This window comes from Dromiciops gliroides, chromosome 3 (assembly GCF_019393635.1).
Source record: "Dromiciops gliroides isolate mDroGli1 chromosome 3, mDroGli1.pri, whole genome shotgun sequence".
Lineage (NCBI taxonomy): Eukaryota > Metazoa > Chordata > Mammalia > Microbiotheria > Microbiotheriidae > Dromiciops > Dromiciops gliroides.
Window position 1 is genome coordinate 283,390,772 of NC_057863.1, and position 26,685 is coordinate 283,417,456.

At 34.7% G+C, this 26,685-nt stretch overlaps 1 protein-coding gene across 1 annotated transcript in view; it reads left to right on the top strand.

Moving 5' to 3' along the window:
• CFAP47 (cilia and flagella associated protein 47) overlaps positions 1-26,685 on the top strand; it is an 849,402-nt gene that overhangs the window by 526,952 nt on the left and 295,765 nt on the right. The window contains 1 exon segment of the mRNA XM_043993472.1: positions 630-733. Within this exon segment, the coding sequence (XP_043849407.1) occupies positions 630-733 (104 nt within the window).

A 26,685-nucleotide genomic window follows, 5' to 3' on the forward strand; every position in this document is an offset into this window, starting at 1 on the left:
TCTGAAAAAAAAATGTATGTGGGACATATTTTTGAGGTTAATCTTCATTATCAACATTTTCTTCATCACTTTCTTAAGTCTATGTAATCAAGAAAGCAATAAATCAAAGACTTATTTGTAGTTGGTCAATTTCTGAGGTGTAAATGTTTACACTGAAGTTGAAGCATTGACTGTGGTGGGTAAGAGTTGACTCTCTTGCACCACTCTTCAGCACTAGGCCACCCCTCTCTACCAGCTCCCTGTCCTGGACTTGCTATCTTCCATATTACCCTGTGAGCTATACATTTCCTCTTCCTGCCACATTTTCTTCCATCAAAATTTATATATGTGGAACAGCTAGGTGGCACAGTGGATAAAGCACCGGCCTTCAACTCAGGAGTACCTAAGTTCAAATCCGACTTCAGACACTTGACACTTACTAGCTGTGTGACCCTGGGCAAGTCACTTAACCCTCATTGCCCTGCAAAAAACAAACAAACAAAAAACCCCAAAACAAAACCAAACAACCCCCCCCCCCCAAAAAAAACTTATACATGCAATGTTGCTTTACTCCAGAGTACTTCATGGTAGCTACCTAAAGGAATAAGGAATAACAAAGAAAAGTCCCATTTTGTGATTTTATTTTTCAGATAACAAAGGATGTGTTTCACATGTAAAAGTCTGGTTTTTCCTCGAAATTAATAGTTTCCCTGCACCACCTGTAGATACTATTGAAGTGACTTGTGCCACCTTGGTAAGTCCCTTTAAAATGTTCCAAAGACTGTTTTACTGTCTAATGTGGGGGGTGAAGGATGAAATGACTGAAGAAACAGATTCATTCTTCCAATTATGTCAATTTATTAATCAATAAATGGCAATTGCCCAACAGACCAGAACCAGGTCTACTCAGTTTTGGCAATGGATCCCAAATACAGGGGAAGACAGACTTTTATGCATTAAAGACAATCAAATAAGGTCAATTAAAAGGAAACAATCAGGATGTAAAATTAAGGAGATCTGATTTCTAATTGGAAGAAAGATTAAGGAGTTTTCAAATTGTGAGGGGGAGAGAAAACTGGGGCAATTCCCTGAAATCAGAAAAAGAGGCATCCCACTCCTCCCAATGATCTATATTCCAGGAAAGGAACATGGACGCAATAACTGATTTATCAGTATGGGGGCCAGATTTTTGATAAGACATAAGGGTTGCTTGAGATACACAAGAGTGAGAAAGCTCTTTACACCAATCTTTTGATCTGACTATTGTTTTTGTTCAGCATAACCTAAGTCCTCATTTAAGGGTCTCTAAGCAATAGGTAGAGGTGGTACAGATTCCCAGCTCTGCAGGGCTTGGTTCATACAATAGAATAAAATCTGCTCACAATTCCCATGATTCAGTAAAGTTTTCTCAAAAGTCAGAAATTGAACTCTCCACATTTTGAACAAAAAAGGAACCAAGCTAGCTCCAGATTTGAGTCACAAGATGAAATCAGTGGGGTTCATTCAATTTCTACTACCACTTGCTCTTCTAATCTCAATTCCCTCAGTAAAGAAATGAATTTTTTCTTATATACTCTAAATGGTAACTTTGGGGAAACATAGTTGTGCATAAGTGATAATTTTGGAGAAGTTGTTAAAATCCTCTGCTTAAATCCAGTAACATAAATCTCAATTGCTTATGTAAAAACCTATTACCTATGTAGTATCTTGTACTATTTAGCATTCTTTGGGTATGTCTTTTGAATTGAATCTTCTGAAGCTAAATTAACCTTAGCTTAAATCCTTGTCCTCATTCCTATCAAAAATGAACATATAACAATAAGCTCTTTAAGCACATTTCAGTATGAATTCAACCTACTTGCTATGCCTTTGCAAATTGGGGGAAAATGTATTCAGAAGAATCTACATAAATGTGGGGTTTAAATAACTTCCATGATTAATAGGATTAAATATACATGGATGATTAAAATATTATGAAATAATAACCTTTATTGGGTAAAGGAAAATGTTCACATTCCCAGTTCTTAAAAGAATTCAAGGGGCAGTTAGGTGGCTCAGTGTTTAAACCACTGGTCCTGGATACAGGAGGACCTGAGTTCAAATCCTGCCTTAAAAGAATTCAAGGAAACATATTCAATTTGTTTAGAGAATATTTTAATTTTATTTTTCTCTTTTAATGTAACTATTTTGTTTGTAAATACTCATGCATAATCATAATATTTTATAAAACAGAGAATCTTAAAGAATAATCCTGATGTTACTTGATATAGTTTCTTCTTTCTTTAACTTTGCTCTTTGATGGTATTTTTTATATTCTTAGTTTGGTAGTCACTGTTTTCCTTGTTGACCTAAAGGATGCAAAATATACATTACATATTTTATCAACAAGTAATGTCACTTTCTATATTTAGATAATGTAAAGAATATCTCCTATTTCCACTCCTTTTCAAGCAACAATCCTCCAAAGCTAAAATTGATTCTTCCATGTCTTAATTTTTATTCACCTTTTCTTTAAGGCCTAATTCAGGAACTTTTCCCTCCATGAAGCTTTCTCTGATCCCTCACTGGAAATGATCCCTCCCCCTTTGAATCTCTTGGAGCACGTTTTTTTTCCCTTTCAGACTTTGCTTATGTGTTTATTATTTAATATAATCATGTGCACATTTCTCATCCCCATAATATTCTTTCCTGACTACAACAATACAGGTTTTATATTTTATATTTTTAAATTTCAGAGATTAGAAAACTGAGGCTCAAAGCAATTTAGTGCTATGTTCGGTGTTAGATATCTAGTTAAATTGATTTCAAGTATTAGAGCCATGATTTGAATCCAGATCTCTTGATGTTAATTGCATCACTCTTTGCAAGACTGCACTGCCTCCCTAAATTGTAATTATGCTTGAGGGACTTTGATTTTTTCATCTTCAAATCCATCATACCATGCATAGGGTAATACTTAGTGACTTCACTTGAATTGAATGATCCTAATAACAATCTCTCTGCAAAGCAATAATAATTAGTATTTGAATAAACCGATGACATAGTGGATAGAGCACTGAGCTTGGAATAAGGAAGTTTCATTTTCATGAGTTCATATCTAGCCTCAGATACTTACAAACTCTGTGACCCTGGACAGATCACTTAACCCTGTTTGCCTCACCTTCCTCATCTGTAAAATAAGCCAGAGAAGGAAATGTTAAACTACTCCAGTATCTTTGCCAAGAAAACCCCAGCATATCTATGATCTACAACAGAATTGCAAATAATGTCCAGTGATATGTTGTAGCAGTTCATTTGCTGGCTTATTGGTTAAAATTTGATAAGAACCTTGCCTTTTTCCTCCATATTTATTAAGGTAAGGGGATAAAGTAAGTGGAGATATCCTAGTAGTTTTCTTCTCTTGGTTGTTCTTTTCCTGAAAAATATGCCACTTGGTGGTAAAAGAGAGGATAATGATTGGTTTTGAGCTTCTAGCTTCCCCGGAAAATTTTCTCACCTTTAGGAAAGATGAATTCTAGTCTTTCTTCCACTACTAAGTAATGATATAAATTCTGGCAAGTATTTAACTTCCTCCTTTGAATTTTAATTAATTAATTACCTACCTGAAGTTGGGCGAAATATATATTATATTGTTATATTTTGTTACATATGTATCTGTTTTGAAGATCATAGTGAGTCTTTTGAATGGCTAGAATAGAGCCCCACAGCTACAGGGATTTGTCTCTGGCAACACATAAAAAATGGGACATGATTTGTGGTCAGATAGGTGCATAATGCTTGAACTTGCCTTTTGTTCTACCATAAATTCATCTGCATTAAAAACCAGAGAGGATCTTGGGAAGGTCTAACTCTCAGATATTTGGAACTGAGGACTGACTTATTTACAGAACTATAGGTGTAGGAAATAGAAGATATAATCTTAGTCTATGGGTATTCTTCCTGACTTGAAACTCCTGTGGGTCTAAGCATAGTTGCTATGTTAGAACTGTCAATCTCCTCTTAAAATAGAAGTTCTAGTTATCACTGAAATATGCAAAGTATGACCTGGAAGAGAGTAGCCCCAAAACTGGTAGCAGAGAGCAATGACCAACAGAGACTATGTGTTCACTAGGTTGTGGGCCACTAGCCAATACAAGATCATCTGAGACAAAGGAATTAACACTCAGATGAGCAATAATGCCCAGCAGAAACTAGAATTTAATCTGAGATCAAGGATCAGAAACGAGGAACACATCCAGGAAAGATACAATACCTAATAGTAAGCAGACACAAGGGAGAATAGAATTGCATCACCAGGTAACATTGATAGTCCTTCAGTAATGGAACCCATTAGTTGTTCTGGCCACATGTGTTCTTTATGTATGCCCCACTCTCTCCAGTGATGATGTGGATGTTTATGGGATCATAGGTTTAAGGAAGAATTGTTTTATGAGCAATAATGCCCAGCAGAAACTAGAATTTAATCTGAGATCATAGGTGGACTTTGTCCACTGCGCCACCTAGCTGCCCCCTCTTGTTTGATTTTTAAAATTCTTTTTGAGTTTTTCCATGGCATAGGGTCAATTAATATTGTTCTTTGAGGCTTTGGATGTAAGAGCTTTGAATTTCTTCTTCTGAGTGTGTGTTTTGGTCTTCCATTTCACCATAGTAACCTTCTATAGTCAGAATCTTTTTCTGCTGTTTACTCATTTTTCAGCCTATTTCTTGACTTTTTACTCTATGCTAAAGAGAGGCTCTGCTTCCAGAGTGGAGGGGGAACTCCTCTAAACTGAAATTATTTTGTGCAGCTGTTTTCAGAAGTAATTCTTGGGACCTGTAAGTTTATGGTTTTTCCAAAGTGTTATGATTTAGTGAGAGCTTTGTTTACTACACTTCTGTATTATGCATTGGTCTGTCAGTGTCTACAAGTGCTCTTTTCCACCCTGGAATTGTGAGCAGGGTCCCTGCTCCCCTATGGCTGTACACTTTGGTGTGCTAGTTTTCTTTTTCATGCTGGAACTGAAATGCAGGACTATGACCCAGATGCAAGTATGGGTGATACAACAGAGTCCTGCCCAAAGTGCCAACAAAAGAATGCCTGTAATCTCTTTTTGACCAATTGTCTAACCCCTTTAGCATCTGTGTGCTAAGAGGTCAGGAAGCCATCACTGTTGCCAGTGATTCAATTGCCCCCAAGGCCTGTTCATGGTTTTCTGAGGCCTAGTCTGTGCTGGCATAGCCTGTACTGGACTGCACTCAATTCACACCCTATTGCAACAATTTTTTCCCTACCAACTTCTAAGTTGTCTTATGCTGGAAAATGGTTTCACTCAGTCCTTTTGTGAGTTCTGGCACTCTAGAATTTGTTTTGAATTATTTAAAAGGTATTTGGGAAGATTTGGGGGACAGCTCCACTGAGTCCCTACATTTTCTCCTCCATCTTGGCCCCATCCCCATAATGAAAAAATTATTAGCAATTGCATATGTCATCTTTCCATGTAAGAATGTGAACAGTTTAACCTTACTGGGTCCTTTCTTATTTCTCTTTTGATTTTTTTTTGGAATCTTGTATTTGAAACTCACATTTTCTATCCAGCTCTGATCTTTTCATCAGAAATACTTGAAAGTCCTCTGTTTCATTAAATGTTCATTTCCCCTGACCCTTCCCCTGAAGGATTATATTCTGTTTTACTGGGCAGCCTATTTGTGGTTACACAACATAATTCCTTTGTTTTTTGGAACATCATACTTCAAGCCCTAAATTTCTTTAAAGTAGTGGTGGTTAAACCGTATGTGATGGGTATAATATTCCTGGGAGTTTTCCTAAAAGGACCATAAGAATATCCCTCTACAATCTTTTTTTTCCCCCACAAAAGGATTATGTGTTCCTTGAAAGAATAGATAATTAAAACTAAGAACCAGAATTATTTATTAACAACAAAGTGACATTGATGGAAATTCTAGTTCTTAAAAATAAGACCAAAATAGAAATTAAAAAAAATAACCACAGGCAAAGAGGAGGCAACATTATTTCTATTTCTAGATACTATGATAATATACTTTAAAAAATTTCAATTAAAAAAAACAATAGCTTCAGTAAAGTAGCAGGATACAAAATAAATCCACTCAAAAAATACCAGGCCCTCTGAACCTTACTAACTAAACCTTGGAGAAGATATTAGAAGATACATTCCACTTAAGATAACATAACATAGTTTAGGCAAGTTTGCATTTCAATGAATCAAGTAGGATAAACCATATGAATATTGTGATATTGGAAAGATGAATGCTGCAAAAAATAAATATTTCATTGGGAAGCTAAAATATAAGATCTATGAACTAAGATAAGCTGGATGGATATAATAAAAAAGCAGACAGAAAGTTTAAACATTTACATCTTAGGTAACAGTGAAATTAAATGGATGGGAATGGGTGAGTTTAATCCAGGTGATCATTACATATACATACATATGACAGAGTAGTGGACAAGAATCCCTTAGAACAAATAGAATAGGCCTCATAGTCAATAAAAGGGTGAAAAAAGAAATATAAGATATAATTTCAAAATTGACAGAATATCTATTTGCATCCAAGGTAAACCATTCAGCATCATGGTAATATAAGTCTATGTGCTGATCACCGATGCCAAAGAGGCCGAAGTTGCTCAAATATATGAAGACCTACAATATCTAGAATAAACTAAACAAAAATGTCAAATACATCTTATGGGAGTGGGATATGTAAATAGGAAATCAAAAGATAGTTGGAATAACAAATAAGTTTGGTGTTGGAGTACAAAATGAAAGCAGGCAAGGACTATGAGTTTTGTCAAAATAAGTCGCCGTTCATAGCAAACACTCTTTTTCAACATAAAGAAAGCTGTGTGTTGTTGTTGATGTTGTTTTTCAGTCACATCTGTCTCTTTTTGACCCCATTTGGGTTTTTTTTTTTTTTTTTTTTGCAGAGATAGTTGATTAATTTGCCATTTCCTTCTCTAGCTCTCAGGGCTGAAGAGTTGATACTTTCAAATCATGATGCTAGAGAAGAAGACTTTTGAGAATCCTTTGGACAGCAAAGAGATGAAATGAATCAATAGTTAAAAATTAATTGACTGTATTTTGGAAGGACAAATACTGAAACTGAGGCTTAAATACTTTGGCCACATTATAAGAAACTAGGACTCACTGGAAAAGTCCCTGATGTTGGGAAAAATTGAAGGAAAAGAAGTAGGGAACTGAAGAGGATGAGAGATATGGAAGCAATGAACACGAACTTGGACAGATTTCAGGAGTTGGTGGAAGGTAGAATAGTCTGGCATGCTATTGTCCATGGGATGATGAAGAATCAGATGCTACTGAACAACAACATTGTCTTAGAGAGTTGCCCAGAGCATTACGAAGTTGAGTGATTTTTTCTGGGGTCATAAAATCCATATGTCTCATAGCCTGAGCTTGATTGTAGTCCATCTAATGCTGCTTTTAGGATGTGATTAAACTGTGTGTTCTCTGTACCACAGAGGTCTTATTACTAGACAAGCCCTAAGAACATCAATGAGAAAAAGAAAGGCCTTATATTCACTGAAAACATTTGTAGAAGAACTTTTTATGACCACAAAGAAGTGCAACAAAGAATGTATCCATCAATTGGGAAAGGACTAAACAACTTGTAGTAGATAAATGTAATGGGATATGACTATGTTATAAAACAGAATGAATAAGAAAAATTGAGAGCATGAAGAAACTTATGGGAAATGAATGATTCAGGGTAAAATAAAATTATATGTTATAGATTTGATTGATCCTGACATGATGAAATTTTTGCTCATAAGAATTCCTGAAATGTCTACTAGAGAATGGAGAAGATATAAGCTACAGTGATGGAAACAGCAACCCAATTGTTGCTATCACAGATCTTTTGAAGAATAATGGTTAATACTTATAATTTACTGTTATAAAGAATTTGGTCAATCAGTTGTTCTATCTATCTATCTATCTATCTATCTATCTATCTATCTATCTATCTACTATCTATCTCTCCATGCATCCAGTTATTCATCTATCCATCTATCCATTCATCCATCCATCCATCTGTTTTTCTATCTTCTACTCTCTCTCTCCATAAATACATATATACATGTAGATATCATATATACTTTTATTTGAAATTGGAACTCTGGGTCTCTGCCCTCATAATTGATTGCTGGTTCTGGGCAGATTCATAGGGATTAGTTGGGAAGGGACCCTTAGGGATAGTCAATCACAGAGTGGCTAGGTTCTTCTGAGTTCTTCTCAAGGACCATGAAGGCTTTGTGATCAGAAAAATTTGCTAAATTGGTTATGGTTAGGAGAGTGTTGCATACCTTGTACACTTGGCTTTTATGAAGAATATACTAATATTTAGAAACATTGTCAGATCAGTGGTCAAATATGGAGTCACCTCTGTCAGCCAGGATCTCAAAACATGCCAGTCCTCAAAACCAGAGCAGTTGATTTGTTGTTGTTGTTGTTGTTGTTGTTATGTAGTTTTGGTTTTAGGGCATTTTTTTTTTAGTTTTTACATTAAGCTTTTATTCTAAGAGCTTGAAATATTTGCACTCCATAGCGTCATTATTTGCCCACAGGATATCTGTGTCTCTTTTGAAGTACATAATAGTATGCTTAAAATATCAAAATGTATTTGAGCCTTGAAAAAACACAGATTCTTATAGTTGAAAATATATTATGCTTTAAAATAGTGGGACAATTTCACCCAATAAAAGTGCTTTTCTTTCTATAATATTATAATTTTACCACTGGCATCCTTGTCTAATAGTTTAGGCATGACACTGTGGAGAATGTGTGCTCAGGTAGCAGAAACTATAGTCAAGTGCTAAAGACATGTTATCATGTATCAAATTTATTGATTTCCTGGTTGCCTTTGTAATATTACTCTCAAGAGAATTATTATAGATCTTGTGACAAATTTAATTAATGGGAAAGTAGCTTACAAGAAGTAATTGAAAGAGAACAAATCCAAACAACATTCATTTGGTTTCTCGTACTTGATTCATTGAAAGACAAACTCGCCTAAACTATATTATGTTATCTTAAATGGAATGTGTCTTCTGATATCTTCTCCAAGGTTTAGTTAGTCAGGTTCAGAGTGCCTGGTATTTTGTGTGTGGATTTATTTTGTATCCTGCTACTTTACTGAAGCTATTGTCTTTTTCAATTGAATTTTTTAAAAGTATATTATCATATTATCTACAAATAGAAATAGTGTTGCCTCCTCTTTGCCTGTGCTTCTTTTTAAAATTTCTTTTTTGGTCTTATTTTTAAGAACTAGAATTTCCATCAATGTCACTTTGTTGTTAATAAATAATTTTGGTTCTTGGTTTTAGTTATCTATCATTTATAGGAACACATAATCCTTTTGTGGAAAAAAAGAGTGTAGAGGGATATTCTTATGGTACTTTTATCTTCTTTTCTAGCAAGTAGGATAATTTACATTTAGTATACTTATTAGTAGTATTGATTTCTTCTGAAGGAAAAAAGATGATATCCTGGGTGGTGCTCATGCATGTAAAAGTGCAACCTTGGTGGCTTAACCTGATTGAATTCTTAAAGAAAGTGTTCTTAGCTGTAAAACAGAATGAATTGGTTGTACATACTAAGTTTGGCATTACTTTGGTGAGTTTGGGAGTTGGGGCAAATAGGACCAGGTCAGAAAGGAGATTTTGATGAGGTCATGAGTGTTTGCTACACTTTGAATTTGGGTGAAATACAGAGAAGGAAAAAAAGGAAAGAAAGCACTCAAACAAGCAAGTAAGAAAGAGGATGGAGAGAGGAAGGGAGGAAGGAAGGAAAGAAGAAAGGAAGGAAGGAAAGAAAAAAAGAATAAAAAAGGAAGAAATGAACATTAGAAATATAAACATTACATAATCCTTCCATTTGATTGAAGGAGTTCCCTCTTGAATTTGAGTAGTGTGCTCTGACATCCGCCACTGTGAACTGCTATGTTATCCTACCTCAGTGCCCTGCCTATTAAGTAGATAAAGGACTTATTAGGAGTTAGTAAACAATTATTTTCTTGTAACTCTCCTAATCTCAAAGATTTAAGCAATCAATAACTAATGAATTCTTGCAAATGCTCTTACATATGCAGTACTTTGAGCCAACAGATATTTTTGAGATGCACTATGGAAAAAAAATCCAATTCATTCACCTTCTCTAGGATTCCTGTTTTCTGATTTTGAGCTGTTACTTTTGTCAGGTCATATTTAGTTGTTATTGTAAATAAATGGTAATGATTTTCTGTCAAATCCTCCTTGGAATAGAATGTTTATTACAAACTTATGGGACAAGTAAATTATCTTGCTTGTTGCGATATATAACAGTTGACCATCAAACAACCGATTTTCCTGGAAAAATTCTGCTTTTAGGATTTTTTGATAGCATTGATAGGAACCATGTAAATACATTTTAAGAGAGAGAGAAAACTTTAATTTTTAATTATTTTCAAAAAAGAAGATATATTCAGGATATATTGGTTGCGTATTCCCTTTCCTTAGGGAGAATACTGGCAGACATCGAATATCCATTTATGTCCCTAGTGCAACAATTCCCACTTCCCTTCCCTTCTCTAGCTGTTGACTACTGCCCAGGGAGAACCCCATTTTTGCCTCTTCCTGCTACTCACATATAAACATATTCTTTATAATTTTGACTCACCTTGGGGTCTCTCCCAGCAAGACGTACTATTAGGATTGGCAGTGGCAAGAGGAATGAAAAAGAAGAGGTAACATTTGTAGGAATATGTAATATATACATATATTTATACTGTTTTGTGTATGTAATGTCCATTTTTACTATTTGTACTACACATATAGACAGTAAAAGTGGACAATGAGTTGGACCCATAATGTAACAAGAGGAGAAGAGTGGGATAGATTGCTTTAGGGTAATTGTAAAATTCCCTTAATAACTCTAAATTTATAAAGACCTAATCTTTTAAAAACACATCCTATTAATGTTATTTTTATACTGTCTTCCATTCTCAGGGAATATAGCAGCCTCTAAAAAATTGAAAATTAGCATTATGGACAAAGTTTAGCTCAAGCCAGTCCAGTGTTTGGGGCCCAGTATTAGAATGAAGTACTTGTGGGACATAAATAACAATAAAAATTGAATTTATTTACAAAAATAAGAACACAGTCTATTAAAATACAAACACTGTATTTAGAGACACTCCAACTCTACAAAGAACATATCTACGAATAATTAAACCCATTAGTCCTCCTGGCAATTTCTAATAAAGAGTTTTCTGAATGGTTTGGGGGAAAGGAGATCTGTCAATTAAGTGGGATGTGAAACACTTTTCTAGAATGCATAAGACTTTCTGAGGGGTAAAAAGCAAAACCAGCTCAAGATCAAGGGTACTCTATGCAAATGACAGAAATAAGGAAGAGTTCGAGAGACTAATATTTCATTAAAAATTGTCCATCTTATCAGGTAAATATTTCTCATGGTTAAAGACAAGAAAATGCATTAGTAGAGGATTCTTCCCCTTCCTAGGATGGCATCACTTCATCATAGATATAGTTTAAGTTGATATATTTAATTCTGTTAAATCTGGTTTATGATGGTAAAAGTACTGTTGCAAGAATTCGTTCTGGCATTTGGCAATACAAATTACCATTAAAGGATATGGAAAATTCAACAGATGTGATGATAGTAGGACCAATCTTGAGTATGTTTAAAACAATGGATTTTTGAAGTAAAGTCAATGGTGTAAGGGGGCCTATAGGGAAGAATTCTTCCATAGGGAACAATATTTTCTGTAAGAGCTTTGGTGGTGGTTGCTATGGTAGTGGATTTAGCCGGCTTTGAAATATTTTGAATAAATTTCACCTACAGTAAGGGGAAAACTCTTTCCCTGCACTGGGGGCACCAAGCCTACATAATCAATTTCCTAGTCAGAGGCAAGCTGAGAACCATGTGGGATCATGCTATGCTGATCTTTCGAGGGTGGACTCAGACTGGCACACTAAGTATCAGTTATTAGAAATAACTGCCTCATCTTTAGATAAGGAGAACATATAGTCTATTCTGACCCTACTGCTGCATAGTATTATGGCTTCCACGTAAACATTTGGGATGGACCCATTTTTAAATATTTACAATTATTTTAAGGGCATTAAACTGATTATTTAGTTCATCATAATGCACATATCATTTTTGATAGACTCTAAAATGTCCCATAAATAACTGTCTTCAGTAAAAAGTATTTACAAAATTCTTCCATTAGACTTTATCCCCAAAGGGAAAAATCTTTGATTCCTTAGCTCTTATCTCCAAATCTCATCCACACTCACGATTATCTCTTAAGAATAAATATAGATGAAAATCTATCTTACTGACCCTGTCCCTCAAAGCTCTCTCATAGACCAGTCATTTGTCAATTTGTACCACTGGTATGATTTAACAAGTCCTCCGTTACTCAAAGCATCCACCATTATTAGTTTGATGGCCATTAAGGTCCAGTTTCATATTTTCATATCATAGTGGGAAGATTCATCAGTGCACTATTCTTTCTCAAGAGCAAAATTCTCATAGGAGTCAATTGGACTAACAGAGAAGACAAAACACTCTGAGACTGAAGGTCTCAGCCTCTAACAAAAGTCACAACCTGGTCAAGAAGGGTACTAATAACTGAGGGGCTTTGTCACAAACAATCTTGAATGTTCCATTTGCATTTAACAATAGCAGTCTCTTCTAACCTGCCCACCCAGCTTGAGGAACCATTTTATATCAATATAATTCATAATGGGAAACTTTGAATGAAAGGTGACAATATGACCTTGCATTCTCCATTCAATAGCAACTAGTGGTAAAACCAAGTAATAGGTTGCTAACTGCTGGCCCATATAAAGAATTTTCAAAACATAAATCCCATAGGATTATAAAGACCCAGAGGGGAAAAAAGAAAAAAAACCCTACTAGATGGACCACTTAAGATCTTCCAGAGTAATACTTCTGGTCTCCATCAGAAAGAAGAAATGTTGGTGATTTACCAAGGTATAAATTGGGGGCAGGATTCATCAACATACTCAGATAGGGAATGGGGGATTTCCAGAGCCCAGTATATCTAATAAGCAACTAGGATTCACTTTTATACTGTGGGGAATAACTATCCCTAGTTTATTACAGGTTATATACTAAATCATCTGGGTTTTCCTCATTTTTGTATATTAATAAAAGCTGAATTGTACAGGTTGGATTCTAAATCTTCTTGTGATTACTCACCTACTCTTTGTCTTTAATAAGATTCAACCTCCCCTCCCCCTCAGTCTAAGACTTCTGCCACCATGGCTGTCAAATTTGGTTGCAAAGCCGTAAGTGGTCTAAATAAATCAAGTGGAAAGTGGAGGCTGACAGTAATGTCCTAATTTTTAGTGGGAAAAAACTTAAGGCTCCCTCCTGGTTATCATGATTCACTTTTTTTTTTTATGAGATATTTTATTTTTTCCGTTACATGTAAAGATAGTTCTCAACTTTTGTTTATACATGCTTTACCATTTCAGATTTTTCTCCCTCCCTCCCCTCCCTCCCCACTCCCCTAGACAGCAGGTAATCTGATATAGCTTATATCTATATACATATATATATATATATATATATACACACACACACATATATATACACACAATAACATTAATCCTATTTCTGCATTAATCCTGTTACAAGAGAAAGAATCAGAGCAGTGATGCAAAACCTCAAAATAGAAAAAAAAAACAACAGCACCCAAAACAAAAGAAATAATATGGTTCAATCAGCATCTATACTCCACAGTTCTTTCTTTCTTTTTTTTCTTGGATTTGGAGATCCTCTTCTATCATGGGTTCCCTGGAACTCTTCTGTACCATTGCATTGGTGAGAAGAATATAGTCCATCACAGTAGGTCAACACTCAATGTTGATGATACTGTGTACAATGTTCTTCTGGTTCTGCTCATCTCACTCATCATCAGCTCACGTAAGACCCTCCAGGTTTCTCTGAACTCTTCCTGCTCATCATTTCTTACAGCACAATAGTACTCCATTGAATTCATATACCACAACTTGTCCAGCCATTCCCCAATTGATGGGCACCCCCTCAACTTCCAATTCCTTGCTACCACGTAAAGAGCAGCTATAAATATTTTTGTACATGTGGGTCCCTTTCCCCCTTCCATGATTTCTTTGGGCAAAAGGCCTAAAAGTAGGATTGCTGGGTCAAAGGGTATGCACAGCTTTATCGCCCTTTGGGCATAATTCCAAATTGCTCTTCAGAATGGTTGGATCAGCTCACAGCTCCACCAACAATGCATTAGTGTTCCAATTTTCCCACAGCCTCTCCAACATTTATTATCTTCCCTTTTTGTCATTTTAGCCAATCTGATAGGTGTCAGGTGGTACCTCAGAGTTGTTTTAATTTGCATCTCTCTAATCATTAGAGATTTAGAGCATTTTTTCATATGGGAATAGATAGCTTTGGTTTCTTCATCAGAAAACTGCCTGTTCATATCCTTTGACCATTTCTCAATTGGGGAATGACTTGGATTCTTATAAATTTGATTTAATTCCCTATATATTTTAGAGATGAGGCCTTTATCAGAAGCACTGGCCTCAAAAATTGTTTCCCAGCTTTCTGCCTCCCTTCCAATTTTGGATGCATTGCTTCTGTTTGTACAAAAATGTTTTAATTTAATATAATCAAAATCATCCACTTTGCATTTTATAATATACTCTATCTCATGTTTGGTCAAAAACTGTTCTCCTTTCCAAAGATCTGATAGGTACACTATTCCTTTCTCTCCTAATTTACCTATGGTATCACCTCTTATGTCTAAATCATGTATCCATTTTGACCTTATTTTAGTATAAGGTGTAAGATGTTGGTCTAAGCCTAATTTCTGCCATACTATCTTCCAGTTTTCCCAGCAGTTTTTGTCAAATACTGAGTTCCTATCCCAGAAGCTGGAGTCTTTGGGTTTATCAAACACTACATTACTAGTGTCATTTACTACTGCATTTCCTGAGCCTAGCCTATTCCATTGATCTACCACTCTATTTTTTAGCCAGTACCAGATAGTTTTGGTGACTGCCGCTTTATAGTAAAGCTCCAGGTTTGGTACCGCTAACCCACCTTCCTGTGAATTTTTTTTCATTATTTTCCTGGATATTCTTGATTTTTTGTTTTTCCACATGAATTTTGTTATTATTTTTTCTAGCTGTATAAAATAATTTTTAGGTAGCCTGATTGGTATGGCACTGAATAAGTAAATTAATTTAGGCAGTATTGTCATTTTTACTATATTAGCTCTGCCTATCCATGAGCAATTGATATCTTTCCAATTATTTAGATCTGATTTGATTTGTGTGAAGAGTGTTTGGTAGTTGTGTTCATAGAGTTCCTGGGTTTGTCTTGGCAAGTAGACTCCCAAGTATTTTATATTACCTACCATTACTTTAAATGAAATTTCTCTTTCTATCTCTTGCTGCTGGACTTTGTTGGTCATGTATAGAAATGCTGATGATTTATGTGGATTTATTTTATATCCTGCTACTTTGCTAAAGTTGTTAATTGTTTCAAGTAATTTTTGACTTGATTCTCTAGGATTCCTTAAGTATACCATCATATCATCTGCAAAGAGTGATAGTTTTGTTTCCTCCTTGCCTATTCTAATTCCTTTAATTCCTTTCTCTTCTCTGATTGCTAAAGCTAACATTTCTAGAACAATATTAAATAATAGGGGTGATAATGGACATCCCTGTTTCACCCCTGATCTTATTGGGAAGGCCTCTAATTTATCTCCATTGCATATAATACTTGCTGATGGCTTTAGGTAGATACTGTTTATTATTCTAAGGAAAGCTCCCCCTATTCCTAAACTCTCTAGTGTTTTTATTAGGAATGGGTGCTGTACTTTGTCAAAAGCTTTCTCTGCATCTATTGAGATAATCATATGATTTTGGTTGGTTTTCTTATTGATGTGGTTGATTATGTTAATAGTTTTCCTAATGTTGAACCAGCCCTGCATTCCTGGTATAAATCCCACCTGGTCATAGTGTATTATCCTGGTGATCACTTGCTGTAATCTCCTTGCTAATATCTTATTTAAGATTTTAGCATCAATATTCATTAGGGAAATTGGTCTATAATTTTCTTTCTCTGTTTTGCTTTGCCTGGTTTTGGTATCACCACCATATTTGTGTCATAAAACGAATTTGGTAGAACTCCTTCTTCACCTATTTTTCCAAATAATTTGTATAATATTGGAATTAATTGTTCTTTAAATGTTTGGTAAAATTCACCCGTAAACCCATCTGGCCCTGGAGATTTTTTCTTAGGGAGTTCATTAATAGCTTGTTCAATTTCTTTTTCTAATATGGGTTTATTTAAGGACTTTATTTCCTCTTCAGTTAACCTGGGCAGTTTGTATTTTTGTAAATATTCATCCATTTCATTTAGATTGTCAAATTTATCGGCATGCAGTTGTGGAAAATATTTCCTAAATATTGCTTTAATTTCCACTTCATTGGTGGTAACATCAGATTCACTTTTACTACCATCCTAATGACACCAATATTTTAGGATTTAATTGTTTATTCTCCATTTAAGTTGGCCTAAGAAAGCCCAGGGTTGCTCCAGAGTTCCATTCTTAGGAAGGGAGAAAGTAGAGATGATGATGGAATGTAGACAGCATAGCTGGAAATTTCTAGAAGTGTATAAACTTTTTTCCCCATATTGTAATATAAGTACTTCACCATCATTTAGCACACTCCTCCCCTTCACCAACTATATTTATATTTCCAGCTTTCTTTCTTTCTGATCTATTTGCACTTCTAAGTTGGTATCTAACTCTGGCTTTTTCACTAAGATGTTTAAGAATTCTACTATGTTAAAGGTCCATTTTTTACCCAGTAGGATTACATTCAGTTTTGCAAGGCAAATCATTCCTGATTGTAAGCTTTTATCTTTCATTCTCTGTAATATCTTATTCTAAGATTTGCTCTTCTTTATAAGTAGCTGAACAGTAATCATGTGTGATACTGATTGTGGTTCCTTGATTATTTGAACACTTTCTGTCTTTCTGCCTGAAGTATTTTTTTTCTTTAATATGAAAACTGCATTTTAGCTATGGCCATTTTAAATTGGGGACTTATTTTAGGAAGTGAGCAGTGGATTCTTTCTGTTTTCATTTGGTCTCTTCATAATAGATATAAGAAGCCTTCTTTTATGATTTCTTAAAATATGATATCCAGTTTTTTCCCGTTGTTTAATTAATGCTTTCAGGAAATTCAATAATGTTTCAAATGATCTCTCATCAACCTATTTCCCAAGTCAATTGCTATAGATAGTAGATAACCTCTTGAATTCTCTTCTTGATCATTTGCATTACTTGCTCATTGATCTGGAAGTACTGGAGCTTGGAAAATACAATTCAGAGGTGGTTGAACTGGAGATAGTCCTCTCTGATGATATCCTTTGGATTCTATTGATTTGAGCTTTGCCCTCTTGTTCTAATATTTCCAGGCAATTTTATTTTATGATTTCTGAACTATAGTTTTTAGGCTTTTTGTTTCAGATTATGTGTTTATGCATGTGTATTTTTCTTGGATACTACTAATATTTTATATTGTCTCTAAGCCCCATTTATCATTTGTCTTTTATTGTGAGAATATAAGGATCTTAACTCTGATTTAGATCTTAGGAGCTGAAAGTGACTGAAGTCAAGAGTTATCAAGGTCAATTGTTTCATCTTAAAACAAAGAAACAGGGCAGCTAGATGGCACAGTGGATAGATCACTGGCCCTGCATTCAGGAGGACCTGAATTCAAATCCGGCCTCAGACACTTGACACTAGCTGTGTGACCCTGGGCAAGTCACTAAACCCCAATTGCCTCACTGAAAGAACAAACCCCCCCCCCAAAAAAAAAAAACTAAGGGACATGGAGGTTCACTTGTCCAAGGTCATATATGTAGTAAGATTAAAAGTCTTATAGACCTCTCTCTTTTTAAAATTTTGCTGTAACAATTCTTGATGTATTATTTTATCTTTGAGTTCTTACTGTCCTCTTCTTTTTGGTATTTGCTACATTAAAAAAAAATCCCCTTTGGTTTTAAACCAGTGGTTCTCCTTTCCTTCTTTTCATCAAAACTCCAATTTCAAGTGCTATCTCTCCTTTCGATTCTTCTGTGCTTCCCAATTAGTTTGGCAATTCTGGTACACTTTCTATTATCTTTTTCTGAGTTTCTAATTGTCGTTATGTAAATTATTTTCCTTTGGCAATTTCTTTAGGCATTATTTTGCATAATATATTTTTTTTGAATTTAGAACATTTCTTGCTCATTTTTTTTTTTTGTGTTTTATGTTGCTTCCTTATGGTTTTTTTCCTACTTTCCTTCTTTATGATAGTTTTTATTTAATTTGATATATTTCTCATTATTTTGAGTTGGAAAAAAAAAAGATTCAGCTTAGATGCAGCCTTGTCAGCAATCTCACCAGAATTCTCTTAACCTTCTTAATTTTTTTTGGCAAGGAAATGAGGGGTTAAGTGACTTGCCTAGGGTCACACAGCTAGTAAGTGTCAAGTGTTTGAGCCCGGATTTGAACTCAGGTACTCCTGAATTCAGGGCCGGTGCTTTATCCACTGCGTCACCCAGCTGCCCCTTCTTAATTTTTTAAAGAAAAAATTTCCTATATAAAGCATAGCTTGATGCTCTTATTAAAAGAAGAAAGCATTAACATATGACATAACAAATAAACCATATTCTGATTTTTAAGATATTCATAAATTGAAAAAAATAACCCTTAATTTTGGTGAAGAGAATTAAATTTTGTGTCCAAAATCCCAAATTGTTTTTCTCCTCTTCTTTTTGCCAAATTCATCCTGTAAAAGGCTAATAATGTCGAACTAATTAAAGAAAAAAATATTTGACTATTTTTGTAAAGGACCTACTTGGCAAGGATCAATAGGAGTCAGTAGCTTTCTACAGCTAATAAATGATTGAACTGGGCAATAGTGCTTTCTATATAACTAATATAAAACAGTATATCATACCAGCATTTGTTTCCTATTTTTTTTCTCTTTAGGATTAAGAAATTTTTGGATCTGTATAAAAATGTAAGATATCCTAAGCCAGTTTAAATAGAAACAAATTTATGTTTTTAAATCTCTTTTGCTTATCAGGCATATGATATTTACTTATAACTATATTCATATCAATTATGCACTAGTTTTCATAAAACATGAACTAACAAGCTGCTGAATTCTATATATTATTTCTGATATTGGGAGATATTGAAAACTGTAATGCTGTATTATAAATAAATATTTCAAATCTATTTTCAAATTTATTCCATAATTTTGAAAGTATAAAGACTGAAAGAGTATTATCTCTTGAGGAATTTTGCAAGAGCTACCATAAGAGAAAATTAATGAAGAAAATTATGATTATTAATCACTCAGCCTCACACATAAATTTAAGCCAAACACCTTTGTAGAGCATTGAACAATAAAAAGAAATAGATGTCACTTCACTTAAAGTAAGTATTTTAGATAAATGTACTGAATAATAATTGCAGAAATGACCTGGAAGTTGTCACTTCTTTTTTGAAAATTTGAAATTTGAACCAAGTCAAAATGTTTTATATTAATATAAAGAAGGGCTTGTTTATTTGCTACTAAATCGAGGAATACTTTGTTAGAACTGCTCTAATATTATTCTTTTAAACTTAAGCATGTTTCCAATTTGATATTTGTGATTAAATGTTGGAACACTATCACAAAGCTTTTCCATGATCGTTATCACCCCCACTGTCATCAAGAACAACAACAAAAATAAGATCAAAACTATATAAGCACTTAATATATGCCAGGCAGTGTGCTGTGCATAGAATAGCAAAAACAAGGTGTTTGCCCTCACGAGCTTGCATTGTACTTGGGGAAGATAACCAGGATATATACAGGATAACTGGGAAGTAATTTCAGAAGCATGGCACTAGCAGTAGGGAGTAGTTGGAAAAGCTTTTTATGGTTGATGGGAGAGCATAGGGTTACATAGTAAGAGTGTTCTTTTCTTAAAGTAAATCTAAATGAACGATTACCCATTTTGGTTATTTGTATGGGTACAAATGTTGTTTGCTCTTTGTTCTTGAAGAAGATGACATCAGGGTGATGTCATGACTTACAGTGAATTGGATGTAATTGAAGGAGGGATTTCACTCCCTACTCCAGAGCAAACCATGTCCAGTAGAAAGTTATACATCAGGAGAACTTGAGATAGCCCTGGGTGTTTGAGGCAATTGGGGTTAAGTGACTTGCCCAGGGTCACACAGCTAAGTAAGTGTTAAGTGTCTGAGGTCGGATTTGAACTCAGGTCCTCCTGAATACAGGGCCAGTGCTTTATCTACTGTGCCATCTAGCTGCCACAGTTATCTAGTTTTATTTATTTTAATTGTATAAAACAAGAGATCCCCCAAATGCAAGTTAAAGGAATAACAGGTATAATACTTACTTGTAGTCAGTTGGCATCAGTATGGGCTTTCTCTAATCCAGAGTCTGAAGGAATCTTGAAAGCTATTCTCACTTACAGACCCCTGTAGCTTTATGCTGGAAAGGCTCTATCAATCTAAAATGTCGCTTGTTCTGTAATAAGATATCCCTGTTATTAGGACTCCTCTCATTCTGGGAAGGCAAGGTTGGTCAATTTGCCAGTGTCTTAAAACAATGCTTGAAAAGCTTCTCAAAATGACTCAGAATAGCGTTCCTCTTGCCCATGTGTTTAACTCTTACCCTTCTGTCTCTTTCTCTGCTGTCTTTGTGGTTAGCCTCAGTCTCTCTAACAAAGTGCTTCAAAAACCAGGAAATATGGTGGTCAAAGTGGTGGCTCGACTTGCCAGGCATATACAACCTTTCTCAGGGTTTCCTTGCTGATTTAATTAGGTTAGCTTCCCTGCCACATAGATGGCAGTTGACTAGCAGTTAGAGGAGTACTACATAATTAAAAGGGCATTAAAATGGAAAAAAAAATGATAGGGGATGGGGAAAACTCCTATATATCCACCACACTGACTTCAATAGACAGTAACTATATTAAGGCAGAATAGGTAAGGACCCTAGAAAGGTATAGAAGGCATAATTCAGGCAAGCCATGGCCTCAAAAGCCCTTTTATAAATGCCTCAAATTTAAAAATAAGGAAATTGAAAAAGGAGTTCCCAATGAAAAGACAAAGATTTGACCTAAGAATTGGCTTTATGAAAAACTTATACCTGAAATATGATTAAAGATGGATGTATCCTAATCAAAAGAAAAAATAGATAAAAATGAAATAGCATTACATATTAAGAAGGCATATGCATGTGAGGAAATCCAGGAAGTTCAGCAGGGAAACATGGCAGATGACATTTGAGGGAAATGCAATGGAGACAGATCTAGAAGTGATTTTTAACATTGGAGTAAACTCAAGACCAGCTAGACAGAAAGAAGACATATACATGGAATTTATGAAATCCCATAAGACTGGCAAAGAGGAATTATGTAGTACAAATGGGGGACATCAATTATCTATACACTTGCTAAAGCCGTGCAAAAAGCAGGGCTACCAATAACTCTTTTGCTAGTTTTGATTATAATTTTCTCCTTAAAAAGATTGAGGAATCCACAAAAATAATTCCTGTTCTGAATCTTAATCTCATTAACAGGGAGGAGTTGAATGTTGGGTGGGAAATGATTTGCACCTTAGGTGAAAATTATTTTACCTTCCTAGAGTTTGTGATTGAGGAGAAGAAAATTGGGCATAGTCTGACAAGGAGTGTACAATTTTGAAATTTATATTTCAAAGAGTTTAAAGAGAGGAATAATATTGACTTATTGGATAGAATGCTACTTTACACAGGAAATTATCCTAAAAGAAAGTGGAAACTCTCAAGAGTAAACATTTGAAGATGATTCCATTGGGTAACTAGAGCAGAAGTCATTTTCAGAGAATAACTGTGGGTGCAAAGGGAATTCACCAATCAAACCAGATTGTTTAAAGCAGTCCAAAAATAGAAGAAATATGATGAATCTGATGAATATGAATGTATCTCAGTTGTAAAAATAAAATATCAGTAGTGCTAAAAGTTGTACTGAACTCAGAATTGTAAGGAATTCTAAAGACATAAAAGGGGATTAAAAAAACTATATAGGAGTTTTAAATAAAAGATAGGACCACTCTGGGGAAGATGAGATGATTATAATTGATCAGAGAAAGAAGTTGATGCTGCCTATCTCTTGTTTCTTTTCTGTTTTCCTTAGCTAGAAAATGGCAGAATAAAAATTATTAACAGTTAATCAAGATAAGTGAGGGATGACAGGAGATCACCTAGCCCTTCACAAGTTTAAGTCACTTAACCTAAATGAAATTTATCCTCAGACATAGAAAGGCCTGGGGGATGGAAATCAGGCTGCTTTAGGGAAGAGATCACTTGCTTTGGAGGCAGAGTGAAGAGATTCAAATTGTGCTTCTGATGCTTACTAACTATATGAGTCTGGGTAGCTCCCTTAAACTCCCAGGGCCCTCCCTGTAAAATAAGAGGATTTGAATAGATGGCCTCTTAAACCCATTTCTAATTCTTGATATTTGATCCTAATTAATTACGTTTGAAAGATGGTGAAAAATTAGTTATCTCATATTTGTGGGTTTTGTTTGTGTTTTTGTGTTTTGTTTTGTTTTGTTTTGTTTTGTTTTGCAGGGCAATGAGAGCTAAGTGACTTGCCCAGGGTCACACAGCTAGTAAGTGTCAAGTGTCTGAGGTTGGATTTGAACTCAGGTTCTCCTGGATCCAGGGCCAGTCCTTTATCCACTGTGCCACCCAGCTGAACCTTAGTTACCTCGTGTTTGTAGCAAAACAACTGCTGTTTTTGGATTTGTTTTTGTTTTTTAAAGGAAAAACTAGAATATGGGAACCAAAGGTCATTTGACTTAACTTAGGTTAATGAGAAAATTCTTGAAGGGATCATTAATGAGATGGCAAGAGAACATGTAGAAAAGAAAGCAGTTATTGCAAAGAACTATCATATCTTAATTAAGAATATATCATCTCAGACTAATCTCATTTCCTTTTTTTGACAAGGTTACTAAACTGTTATATTAGAGAAATATTGTAGAAATTGCTTACTTCTATTGTGATGAAACATTTGATAAAATATTTCACATTATTATAATCAAAAAGATGTATCAGTGTGGGCCTCAATATTTTTTGATCACACAGTCCTGTTAATAAAAAAGTATATTCCCTAAATATATGTATATTTATTTACTAATTGTATATATCTTTCCCCAGACTAATACTTATGTACATAATAAAATATATACAAAAATTGAAAGTTAAAAATGATTAGATAAATTTGAATTTTTATTAGTGATACACAAACATTTTTGTTTTTATCTAAATATTATTATTAATGCTAAGAATAATAGGATTTAATACATTTAATTATTTTTGGAAATCTTGGTTTAATACAGAGATACAAAGGCTTGGCTCTAAATTCATTTTATTCTGATAATTAATTTTAGTGGATTTCCAAAATGAAAAAGATACCTTATAAAGATATGTAAATCTACATGGAAAAAAGAACAATTATCTGTACCTACTAAATCATAATGCTCATATTTATCCCTATCCACTGATTCTGCAAAGGTTTTTTTTTTTAATGCAATTCAGGCAATAAAATTATATCACTGATATCCATCAATTGTTCTTGCAAGCTGATCAGGTGTTGTATTTTAATGTTTTAAGTGAATGCCTTAAAATCTACTAAAAATTTTCCTTCATAAGTTTCTAAAACATATTGCAAAATTCTGTTTCTATGTTTTTATTTTTAAAAGTTTGCAGATATATAGTTTTGTAGCTGGCAGAGTTATCTCATTTTCAATAACCTATAACTGAGATGATAATTATCCAGGAGGGAAGAATGATCAACAGGCTCAAATGCTGAAGAGGTCAAGAAAGATAAATATTTGAGGAACTACCATCAGGTCTATCAATTAGGAGATCATTTATGATTTTGAAGAAAGCAATTTTAGTTAAGTTAGAAATCAAGGATATAGAGGCTGATAACCTGTAATACTAGAAAAATGGTGGTATGCTCAATGGAATTAAGGAAGTTTGGAAGAGCAATGCATTTGGTGGGGAAAGATATGGTAATGAGATCTGTTATATATAATAACTCATCCATGTCTGTTCATTCTCTTCTCACTGTTTCTCACCAAAAGTGAGGTGTACTCACTTTTCACTACATGTTCCACTTGCTGAAGTAAAAGGTAAGGTAAACTAGGAGGAATACAGGTTGTGGGGATATATGGGTAAAATGGAGTAGAGAATTTTGCCTGCATAAGTACAGGAATATTAATAGCCGTGTGGCCTTGGGCAAGTCACTTAACCCTCATTGCACCACACACATACACATGCAAAAAAAAAAAAAACAAAAACCAAAACCAAAACAAAAAAAAATAATAAGTCCAGGACCCCAATAATAAGTACAAGCATCTCGGCCATGATTAGGTTCTGATTTCCTGGAGAACCCCCGTTCATGGTGAAAACATGTTAGGAAAATAGGTAGGAGGGCCATGGAGGGGTTCCCATGTTAGGGAGGGGCATGAATTGTGGGTATTTTGAGTTATAGTAAGTGAAAGATGTTTCACCTTTTCTGGCATTTTAACCATATCATGCCATCTAAGTCAAGGTTCTCTCTTGGGACCTCTCTCTTCTCTATGTATTCTCTCTTTCATCAATTGCTTTGAATTTAATGATAATATCTGAGCAGATATACGATAGATCTACATATCCAATCCCATTCTCTCCCCTGAAGTCAGTACCACATGACTGTCTACTGGATATTTGAAAATGGTATCTCAGTGAAATCACTAAATCAACATATTGAAAACTCATTATCTTTTCACCACGAACCCACTCCTCTTCCAATACTTCCCATTTCAAGCTAAGGCACCTCCATTTTCCCAGTCTTCCAGGTTTATAACTAGGATATTTTCCTCAGTTTCTTTACTTCATTCATAATACATAGATTATCAGTTGCCAAATCTTGCCAGTTCTACCTCCACAGCATCTCTTGTATCTGATTACATCTTGACTCACACAGTTGCCGTCTTGATTCAGGCCTTCATCACCTCTCACCTAGATTATTACAAACGTCTCCTAAATCTTCCTACCTAAGTCTCTACTTACTTTAGTCCATCCTCTACACTATGTTCCAAGTGATTCTCCTTAAGTATAGATCTGGCAGTGTCATTGTGTATTGTCTAATAAAATAGAAATGTCTCTCTTTATCTTTTAAATACTGTCACGACTTGGCTTTGACTTAGTAGTACAACCATGTTGTCACATATTCCCTTTCTCACATTCTGCAATCTAAACATACTAGTCTTTTAAATTATTGTCACTATAATTAGTAGTAGTCTTAATATTTATTAATATTTATTATAATTATTATTATATCCCTTACACATAGCATTCCATTTTCTAACTCCTTGCCTTAGTATAACCTCACTGATTTGCCCTGAGTATGCTTCTTCCTTATCTCTCTCTACCTCAGAGAATCCTTCTCTTCTTTCAAGATAAAGCTTAAAACACCAACTTCTATGTGGATCCTCTCTTGATTCCTCTCAACTGTTATCACTCTCCTTCTTTACTAACTCATATTACAAACCTATTTTATTCATTTGCATTTATAATTTTTGTATTTTTCTTTTTACTTATCTCTGTTCTTGTTTCCACTGTTAGAATTAAAAAAAAATATCTTCAGTTCCTAACACAGTGGCAACATATAGTAGATTGCTAATAAATGCTTATTGACCTGATTGGTTGATTGGTGTGGCTATGTTGAAGATAATCAAATAAAATTAGGTATTGTAATGGGAATGTAATGTAATGCATCTTACCATTTTTGAATTGTTGATGAGCTTAGGGTCCTGGACTTCAGAAAGAGATAGAAGTGGAGCAGCTAGGTGGTGCAGTGGATAGAGCACCAGCCCTGGAGTCAGGAGTACCTGGGTTCAAATCCAGCCTCAGACACTTAACACTTACTAGCTGTGTGACCCTGGGCAAGTCACTTAACCCCAGTTGCCTCACTAAAAAAAAAAAAAGATAGAGATAGGAGATAGAAGTAGTTGAAACTACATTTATTCAAGTACACTACACTCAAATGGTACTGACTAATGATTCAATGTCAGTTTGACAAAAAGTCTCTTTTGGAATCACTCAGGAATATATGTTTGACCCTATGGTTAATATTTTCTATTAATGGCTTAGATAAAGGTATAGGTGGCATGTTCAGCAGATTTGTAGATGGCAAGAAGATGGGAGAGATAGCCACAATCAAAATCAAAAACAAAACAAAAGCCCAAACAAACTAGAAGATTCAGCTGAATGATGTTCAAAAAAGAAACAACATGGTATAGTTTAAAAAGTATTATATAGAGTCAGAAAACCTGAGTTCAAATATAGACTGATAAATCTCCTTCATGAGTGACCTTTGTCAGGTCATATAACCTTTTTTTGTGGGGCAATGAGGATTAAGTGACTTGCCTAGGGTCACACAGCTTCAAGGTCTGAAGCTGGATTTGAATTCAGGTCCTCCTCAATCAAGAGCCAGTGCTTTATCTACTGCACCACCTAGTTGCCCCCAAGTCATACAACCTTTT